The 9,944-nt window shown below is 33.4% G+C and overlaps 1 protein-coding gene across 2 annotated transcripts; it reads left to right on the top strand.

Moving 5' to 3' along the window:
• Nucleotides 1–3,521: 3,521 nt before the first annotated feature.
• Nucleotides 3,522–9,428, top strand: LOC139845485 (transcriptional adapter ADA2-like). 2 transcript variants are annotated; one of them, XM_071835734.1, is made up of 13 exons: nt 3,522–3,758; nt 5,306–5,364; nt 5,537–5,715; nt 5,882–5,947; nt 6,173–6,298; nt 6,383–6,458; nt 6,581–6,641; nt 6,730–6,788; nt 7,560–7,664; nt 7,781–8,003; nt 8,115–8,325; nt 8,420–8,731; nt 8,846–9,428. In XM_071835734.1, exons 1-13 carry the CDS (start codon nt 3,706–3,708, stop codon nt 9,038–9,040), a joined length of 1,725 nt encoding a protein of 574 aa, XP_071691835.1. In that variant the 5' UTR covers nt 3,522–3,705; the 3' UTR covers nt 9,041–9,428. The 2 variants fall into 2 exon arrangements, with proteins under 2 accessions (XP_071691835.1, XP_071691833.1); XM_071835732.1 differs by having other exon boundaries at nt 7,554–7,664.
• Nucleotides 9,429–9,944: the final 516 nt, after the last annotated feature.

Raw genomic sequence — 9,944 nt, 5'->3', positions numbered from 1 at the left:
ATTAATCAAGTCTTAACAAGTTTGATTGCTTAACATGTTGGAAACATTTAATCATGTAAATATCAATCTCAATTAATATATATAAACATGGAAAAGTTCGGGTCAAATAGTGTGCACTGTAGCAAATAGTGTTTAAAAAAGTGTGCACTGTAGCAAATAGTGTTCACTGTAGCAAATAGTGTTTCACTGTAGCAAATCACTGTAGCAAACTCGTTTTCATTGTAGCACTGTAGCAAATAGTGTAGCACTGTAGCAAATAGTGTTTTACTGTAGCAAATTGTGTTTTACTGTAGCAAAGTAATTTTTACTGTAGCAAATAGGGTTTTACTGTAGGAAAGTCGTTTTTACTTGTACATATATATATACACATACATATAATTGTTCATGAATCGTCGAGAGTAATCAAAGGTAATTGTATATATGAAACAGTTCTAAAATTTTGAGACTCAATCTAACAGACTTTGTTTAGCGTGTTAAAATAATAAATCGTATAGAGAATTGGTTTAAATAAGTCAAAAATTTTCGGGTCATCACATGATTAAAGTTGTTTTATTTATTAGCTAATAATGAAAGAGGATGAATATGGACCATTAGATTAAAGGGTAGATTAATGTCTTTTGTTAATCTAAGGGTCTTAAAGGAGGTTTTGTAAAGATTTATTAGCTAATAAAAACCTTATTTTAAGGTATAGAGTGATAGTGATAGTGATAGTGATAGTGATCATGGATGATTAAAAAAAAATTCTTTATAAGTAATAATATTTAATAGTTAATATATTCTGTTATTTTGTTATTGTAAAGACTTTGATTTTAGAATTCAATTGAAAAATTCGGATTTGGATTAGACTAAAATATCAATAAAGGGTTAACGGAAATTTTGCATTAACTAATTAATTTTGGGTTAACGTCAAAAATAGGCTACAAACTTACACAAATGTACCGATGTCGCTCACAAACTCATTTCCGTCCTACTGTCGCCTACAAACTTTTAAAAAGTGTACCGATGTAAACAAAAATTTTCAAAAAGTGTACCAATGTAAACAAAAATGACTTGCTACCGGCTAAACTAGTTAAAATCAACACGTGTCGTTCGTGGATTGGATCTTAATTCTTAAAAAAAAAAAAAAAAAAAAAAAAAATTAGATCAAAATTAGTATGTAACAGGTCAAAAACTATAAAATGTTGATATTAGCACATTTTTTGAAAGTTTGTAGGCGACAGTAGGACATAAATGAGTTTGTGAGCGACATCGGTACATTTGTGTAAGTTTGTAGCCTATTTTTGACTTTAACCCATTAATTTTCTGCTTAATCTCTTAATTGCAGTTTTCTTTTCAATTAAACATTTTGACTTTAAGTATTTAGTTGCCTAATTTGTAGGATTTTTAAATTTAAAGATTGAATGGAAGGGTATGGAAGACTTTTTTAATACAACTTGAATATTTATTAGTAATTCAAATTTGTTGAATGGATCTATGGCTTTGATTGTTTGTTAATGTTGATCTAATGGTCAAAATTGAATTTAAAGTTTCAAATTGAAACTTTATTTCATAATTATGGCTTTTTTATAATATGTAGGGAGATACGATTAAGGAGATAAATTCCTTTATATATTTAATTTAGTTATATATTTTATATATATATATGTGTAAAATATAATAAGATAGTTAAAAAGTAAGACGTTAAATTGTATGGTAAATAAAAAATATAGTTAAATTGCATATAATGTATTTGAGGACAACTGAATTTGGAAAGATTTAGTCCTGTGAGGCTATGACAGACGGGCCTTACATATTTGATCTTCTTGGGCCGATTAATCCATTAAACCAGACTTGGACTAGACTTGGATTGAAAGGATACTCCATATTACATAAGTTATACTTGTCCCGACTTTTTGGAATCAAAGATTTTTTTTTTCGCAGAAGAAACCTTCTTAACGACAATCACATTGGATTCCCACTAACGAATAAACCTCTGGGTGATGAGCCTCCGAGCCACGAGGCTCGTAACCGAGTGAACTGCGCACATTGATGCCCCCTCTAGTTAAGAGCCCAATTAATTAAATCTCGGGTGTTGCCAAAAACTGAACTTGAGTCTCCTGCTTCATTGGAAAGTCAATGGCCATTTGAGCTATGCCCAAGTGGTGGAATCATACTACGTATTATCTTTAAAAAACGTATACTTTGTTAACCGATATTATGCTATATTGGGTTAATTGTGAAGCCCACTTGTCTTGTTAAGGTTTCACTCTTTATCTATATATTGATTGATATTACTTCATTGTAAAGGGGTAAGCAATAAAAAATTTACAATAAAGAGTAATATCAATATATCGATACATATAAAGAGTGAAACCCTAGCAAGACAAGTTGGTTTCACAATTAGCCTAATATAGCATATAGACATTACAAATATTGATTAACATACGTATATCTAAATAATGTGTCTCACGATATTGGCTAGGTTGATGGATACTTTAACATAACTAAGCTAGGATGCACTCTAATTTGTGAATCTACATAGAGTATAAATAAATAATCAAACTTACACGTACGTGGCACTTTACTAGCGGTCCAAACAAATAGCAAAAACAAATAAACTTGTTCAACCTTATCCACCAATACATTCAAGTGGCACAACGAAAAAATCCCAAAAGAATCAGCCAAATACCACCACATATACACATACTCCTCAAAACGCCAGAATCTAAAAACCTACAAAACAGTTTTCCATAAGCATAAATAAGGGCTAGAAAAATCGATTGAGCTGCCGACCAAAGTAACCTTAGACGACGAACAAATTACAAATCAACTCCGGTTAAAAACCCAAGAAAACCAAAAATCACTATGGATGAAACCACCATGGCCAGGAAAACATAATTTAATTCTTAATCTATCTTGTATAACTAGGGCAAAAATATGCAAAAATTTTAAGATTTGTTGGGGCACAAAAGAAATTTAGAAATTAAGAGGGAAAGTTTTCTCTATTCTCGGTGTGTTTTTATTTTAAGTGGATAAATGATTCTCTTTATTTATTTTATGACAAGGGTATTATTGTTTTCATTTTTATTTTATGTGGTAATGTGGTAATGTGGTAATGAGCTGTGTTGTTTTTTTTTTTTTTTTTTTTTTTTTTTTTTTTACGAGGAACCCCACTATGGGCCAGAGCACATTGGCCCCCCCACCGCAGGTAAACCCCGGGTAAACGGCAAGCCAGCCCTCCACCGCTACCAAGTAAGGCATTCTCCAATTTGGTCATTAAATGCGGGCACCCCTTAGGATTGAACCCGAGACCTCCCCTTCACTGAAAGTACTGGTGGCCACCCAGGCTAGGCCTGGATGGTTTAATGAGCTGTGTTGTTGTTGAACAAAAGAAAGTAAGAAACAAAGTACGGAATATAGTATTTCGTTTAGAATTTTAAAACTAAAACAAAAGAAACTAATGGGGTCAAAATGTAAATAACGTAAACTAGATCGTTCCATTATACCAACTCAAAATCTTACGTATTAATTTTCCGGTGACCGTGACCGATTCAGGCGGTCGTTGCTTTATTTTTTCCGAGAACACGGTCGTATGCCCACACAAACACGTATTCTCACTTTTAATTTTCATATAAATATATTCATTTTTGTACAGAAGTTCAATTTCCATCAATTTGGGAATTCTAGGGTTCCGTCACTGAAGTTGATTTTCTAAAATAAAGAATCATGGGCCGTTCACGGGCTGTTAATCACTCTAATGACGAGGATTCGAATCAAAGGTGTGAACTTTTCATATAAATTCAGTATTTTTACCAGCTTAAGTGGTTCAATTAGCTACATTCATGTAAATATATATATTTGAATGGTCAATTGTTGCAATTTTCGTATTTTTACTTCTAATTTTATCCTGTGTTACTTTTTTTTGAATAAAATGAATGTGGTCAGCATAATCTGTAAGAATCCGTATAATTTGAATTTAAAGTTCAGTTTTTTTTGCTTTAATGGTGACTAAAAGATGAAAGTTGAACAATGCATTGTATATATTGCTGTATGCTAGTCTTTAGATGATGCTTTTGTAATTTTTGGTGAACTTGTTTTGAGCACATGTTACTACTCGTGTCTTGGTTGTGTTGACCTATCGTCCCTGCTCGGATTAATTTTAATTTAATGGGTATTGAAGTCATTAAGATGTATAATTACTAATGTGATCAAGGTCACTATTATGCCAACGTAGTAGGTTTTTCCTTCTATATGAATCGGAACTGCGTGTTTGTAGATGCCCAAAGTGGATGAAGTGCATCGGCTTTAAATTTGCGTGATCATTAATTTTTTTTTTTTTTTTACTTCGTACTAAGTTAAGAGTGTGACTATCGGCTACTTTTATTTGATTGCATAAAAACTTTTCTATAAAAATAACGTCTAGCCACACGTGTCGTGTTGCTTGAATTTAAGTAATGATCAACATTTTCTAAATCAATATTCTACCTTCTTGTGATAATCTTGACAAGAATGATAAAGTGAGAATGATGATGGTGGGTTAAGGAACAATGTTCATTGGATGGTTTAGTTTGTTTGATAAATACTTTGTTGTTATCTGATGAATGACATGCTAAAATTATAGTCATAAGATATATTGTATACGTGTATGTGTTTGCATGCATATATTTGTACATGTTGGGAGAGAGTACCTATTTACGTATAGCGTATAATCTTTTTTGGATATTCTATTCATCCATTGTTATCTTTTATGTTACCATCTTACTGGTGTTTAATTGTTCAATAAGATGCCTAAAAGGTGATTTTCAATAAGCTAACCCACTGTGGTAGTTTTGGTAGCCTTTGGTTTGTGTTTGGGAACAGGGGAATAGGCAGGGTTTAAAGGGTAGAATGAGAATGGGTTTCAATTCGTAAATTGAGCACTCTTGGCGCGTATGGAGAAACCTTTGTTTGGTGGGTTTCATTCCCAATTTTAATGCTCAAACCCTTGAACCAAACTATTTATTTTCATACCCATTTTCCATACCCTTATAGCTTAATCCACAATACGAACATGACTGCAGTGTAATATATTGTGATGACAATTTAAGTCGATGAATTAATGCCATATACAAAGATAAAATTTAAATTTGAAATCTTTTTTTATAATTGGAAACTTCATAAAGGCTGTCCTGAATGACGTTGGGGAAAATTAAATCTCCAGGGTGGAAAAAATTGTGAGGAGCATCATTATTTATTTAATTTGACCACATTTCATTATTCCATGTTATAGCAATATAATATGATTTAGCATCTCTAATCCTTTGTTAATTTCCTGTCAACTATTCAGTCGATCAAAGAGAAAACGGACAGTATCAAACTTAGAGAATCTAGAGGCTGCAACTTCAGGTAATTCCCATTCAGTTATATAACTAATAATTATACGTTGTGTGACAGGTATGAAACATTTGACTATAATTAGTCTTTTTGGTTCTTTTACTTGGGTCAAATTACCTAGTGTACATATATGACCCATTTTTTTGTGATTTTGATGAAAATTCGTTTTTCTTTGATATAATAGGCCAAGGGATGAGTGAAGGGAAAAAGGCGTTGTACCATTGTAACTACTGCAACAAGGACATTTCAGGAAAGATACGCATAAAGTGTGCTTGTTGTTCCGACTTTGATCTATGTGTAGAGTGTTTTTCTGTTGGAGCTGAGGTTTATCCTCATAAAAGCAATCATCCTTATAGGGTTATGGTTAGTAAATTTACTTTTTTTTCTTTGCAACTCGGTACATAACTTGTCTATTTTTAAATATGTTGCTCAGATGGTACAGCCATTTTTTCTTTTCAACTAAATTAACTATTGTTGTGTTTGTTAGTTCACCTTTGTTCAATTACTTAAAGTTATATTATTTCTACAGGATAATTTGTCATTTCCACTCTTTTGTTCTGATTGGAATGCAGATGAGGAGATATTGCTACTTGAGGTATTTTTTTTTTCTATTATACATGACTTTCTACTACACATCTAATCCAATTTAATAGACACAATCTATCATATTAAGATTCTATATTATTACCTAATGTTAAAGCACCAGATCATTGTGCTTTGACATGTATTATTATTACTATTAGTATTACTATTATTATTACTATTTGAATTTGAATGATTTTATTCTGCTTTAGTATAATGAATAGTCTTGTTTTGGCAGGGGATAGAAATGTATGGGTTGGCGAATTGGAATGAGGTTGCTGAACATGTTGGAACCAAAAGCAAAGCACATTGCATCGAGCATTATAATACCATATACATGAATTCACCTTGCTTTCCACTTCCGGTATAATAACTCTTCCGTTTCCTTTTTCGTCCGTTATCATCTTTTTTTGGCAGAGTTTTTATGTTTTGTACTGCGTATATTCAGGACATGTCTCATGTTATGGGAAAGAACAGAGAAGAACTACTTGCGATGGCCAGAGAGCATGGGGAAGTCACTAAAGGTAATAACTTTAGCTATCTTGTTGACTTATGTATTCAATAAGTTTCTCTTTTGAATAAGAAATTGACTACTTTTGTGTATATTCCATGGTTTGACTTTGATTGTCTTTTAAATTTGTGTCAGGAGTCCCAACCGGAGACGAAATCTCTGTGAAAGAAGAGTCTCCGTATTCTGCAAGAATCAAGTAATAAGTCATAATTGTTTAAACATGTGTTTTGAGTCTCGTGTGAGTTCGGTTATCTCACCCTTACTAAATTGTAATTTTCGAGCAGGGTTGAAGACATAAGAAAAGAAGGTTCGGCTGGTCGGCCCTCATCTTCTTTAGTTTCTGGTATGTGTACGATTGTCCTATAACTATACCTGGTATTGAGACCCATACTCTCAAATTTGGGTCAAATGGGTCAAGCTCTCGAGTCAAATGGGTCTTGGAAAAAATTAGGTCTGACAATGTAAACTAAAACTTAATAAAAAGGTTCAATTATTTTTTCTTCAACCTATTGGGTCTTATACAAAATATAATAGAACGGGTCAAATGGTTTTCAAATCCTGAAGCTCAATAATAGAGACAGGTCTAATGGGTCTTGTGAATAGGTCAAGTGGGTTGAACATAACAAGATTCATCCATCAATCATTTATGAAAGGGAGGTGATACTCACACACCAGTTTTTGATCCATACACACTTTTTACCATAAAACTTACAATGATAACCTTCAATTTATCTTGAAACTTGAACCTTTGTTATTGTAAGTAAGGACATAATAGTCAATTAAGTGTGTATGGATCAATATTGAGTGTGTGAGTATCATCCCCTTTTATGAAAGCATTAATGGTTATATCAATTATTATGTATATTAATATTATTTTACATATATAATAAATAATAATAACTAAAACAATATATAAAAGATGCAAAAAATCAAATGCAAAAGTATATGACCTGTTTGGACATATTTGACAAATTTGACCCATTACCCGTTTCGACCTGTTACCCAAACCGACCAAACCTGACCCGTTTGGACCTGTTTAAAATTTTACGCACGCACTGCCCGTCCGCTCAGGAGAGTCATGTAATAATATGTTTTTTTTAAACGAAAGATGTAGGTTGTATTATAGGTTCTAGCACAATTAATGCATCAGCAGGGGCAGGTAAGAGAACATCAAGCGTTGTCCAAATGGACAAGGGTGGTGATGGAATTAAAATAGAAGGTACGCCCTGAATTAAATTATACTTCTATAAACAAGTTCAATTGATCACAAGTTTTAAAATTTAAGGCATGTTTCAGTATTTATTTATTTGTATGTATTTATTTATTTATTTCCAGATTCTCATGGTGATCGAAGCTATGGAGAGAAAAAGTTAAGGACATCAGTAGAAGAAGGGCCTTCAATAACAGAGATGAGTGGCTATAACTTCAAGAGGCAAGAATTTGAAGTTGAATACGACAACGATGCTGAACAGTTACTGTCTGACATGGAATTTAAAGATACTGATACCGATGCAGAACGTGAACTTAAACTGCGTGTCTTACATATATACTCCAAAAGGTTAACGGAAAACTTCTCATTTTTAATTGGATGTAGTCAACATTTTTCATATGACCATCAGGAGTGGTATGTATCGACGCGTTTCTAAGATTTCTTTGTACGTTTTGGCAGGCTCGATGAGAGGAAGCGTAGGAAAGACTTTATCCTCGAAAGAAATTTACTTTATGCTGACCCGTTTGAGCAAGGTCTTTCCCCTGAAGAAAAAGAAATATGTCGTCGCTACAGGGTGTTCATGCGTTTCCATACAAAAGAGGAGCATGAGGAATTGCTGAAAACTGTCATTGAAGAACATCGCATTCGAAGACGAATTGAGGATCTGCAGGTTCGTTTGATATCTGCCATCATTTCACATCATTTTTATGTGGAGTTATATAGTTTTCTTTGAAGTGTTGATGTTTGAATACATATATGTTTAGGAAGCTCGTGCTTCGGGTTGTAGGACATCTGCAGATGCTGAAAGATACATTGAACAGAAGAGAAAACGAGAAGCTGAAGAAAATGCACGCAGAGTGAAGGACAATGTACAGCCTGGACCTAGCGGCAAATTCTTGCAAAGAGCAAATCATCTTAAAGGGGATGCTGATAACAGTCCCCGTGGGGGTGTTAGGGGACCCACAGTTCTTGATTCGAGTGGCAAAGACTCTTCGACACCTGGAGGTTTAAATATTTCCAATTTGGATGATTGGGATGTAAGTGGACATACCGGTGCTGATTTACTCTCTGAAGCTGTAAGCCTTCCGTTATACGGAGTAATTTTTTTTTTTTTTTTTTTTTTTTTAATATATTTTTTTTCTAATGAGTAGTGGTTCCCTGAACGGATCTTTGTTTTTATCTTGTTGTAGGAGAAACGGTTATGCGCAGAGCTCAGGTTGCTTCCTGCACATTATCTGAACATGTTAGAGAAACTGACCATAGAGGTTTTGAATGGTCACATAGCTCAAAAGGCTGATGCACATCGCCTGTTTAATGTTGTTGATCCGAATAAGGTGGATAGAGTGTACGACATGCTTTTGAAGAAGGGAATTGGTCAACCGTGAATCATAAGACCAGCTTGGCCCAACCTAGCACGTTCACATTTGTGGGTACGCACTAGAATTGTTGTGTGATCTTATAGTCAAATGTTTAATGCAGAAACATTATCAATACCACAGTTAAGACGTATGTGACATGTATGTTGTAATTCTATACAAAATGTAGTCATGGTCTCAATGTTTTGAATAATGGAACAATACATAAAGGATGTTGTTGCAGACATTAGTTAGCTATGATTTCGGTTGATGGAGCCATTTGTGTATACCCGGACCCGGTTGTTACTAGTCTTAGGCCATGTGTGTAAATACGGTGCAATTGGTTTAGTGCATCAAATTATACTTTATGTACTATACTAAGTCCACCTACTATCTCGGGCCTCTTAATGGGCCATTACTAGGTTTTTGCCCAATGCATAGTCTTTATTTTATTTTATTTTATTTTTATTTTTTACTTTTTGCCTACTGCGTCTTTATTAATCACTTTGATCCTTTAAAATTAGTTGATGAATATTTCATTCTGTTCTTTTCCTATAATATCTTGAAAAAAATATGCCAGGTGTATTGAGTGAAGAGGTGCTCATATTTAAACCATTTTTGTGTGCATGGGTAATCAAACATATTTTAGCCGGCCATCTTAACACTACAGGATTTATATACTCATACTCACTAATTATTGAAACAAAAAAAGAACACAATTATTCTCATCCAAATGAAATCCTTTGCTTATTTCCTAAAGCATCCATGGATCATTACTTTTCTTGTTCCCATTCTCACATTTGCTTATGGATCTTTTAGTAACTTCACTATCTTCTTCATCGTCTCAGTTTTGATCTTGGCATGTTCTCCTCTTTGGTTGTCACAACTCTCGCAACACAACGTGCAAAATCTTGAGCCAAATTCACATCAAGTT

This window comes from Rutidosis leptorrhynchoides, chromosome 4 (assembly GCF_046630445.1).
Source record: "Rutidosis leptorrhynchoides isolate AG116_Rl617_1_P2 chromosome 4, CSIRO_AGI_Rlap_v1, whole genome shotgun sequence".
Taxonomy (NCBI): Eukaryota; Viridiplantae; Streptophyta; class Magnoliopsida; order Asterales; family Asteraceae; genus Rutidosis; species Rutidosis leptorrhynchoides.
Note: the sequence above shows the minus strand (reverse complement) of the source record. Positions and strands in the feature narration are given on the sequence as shown.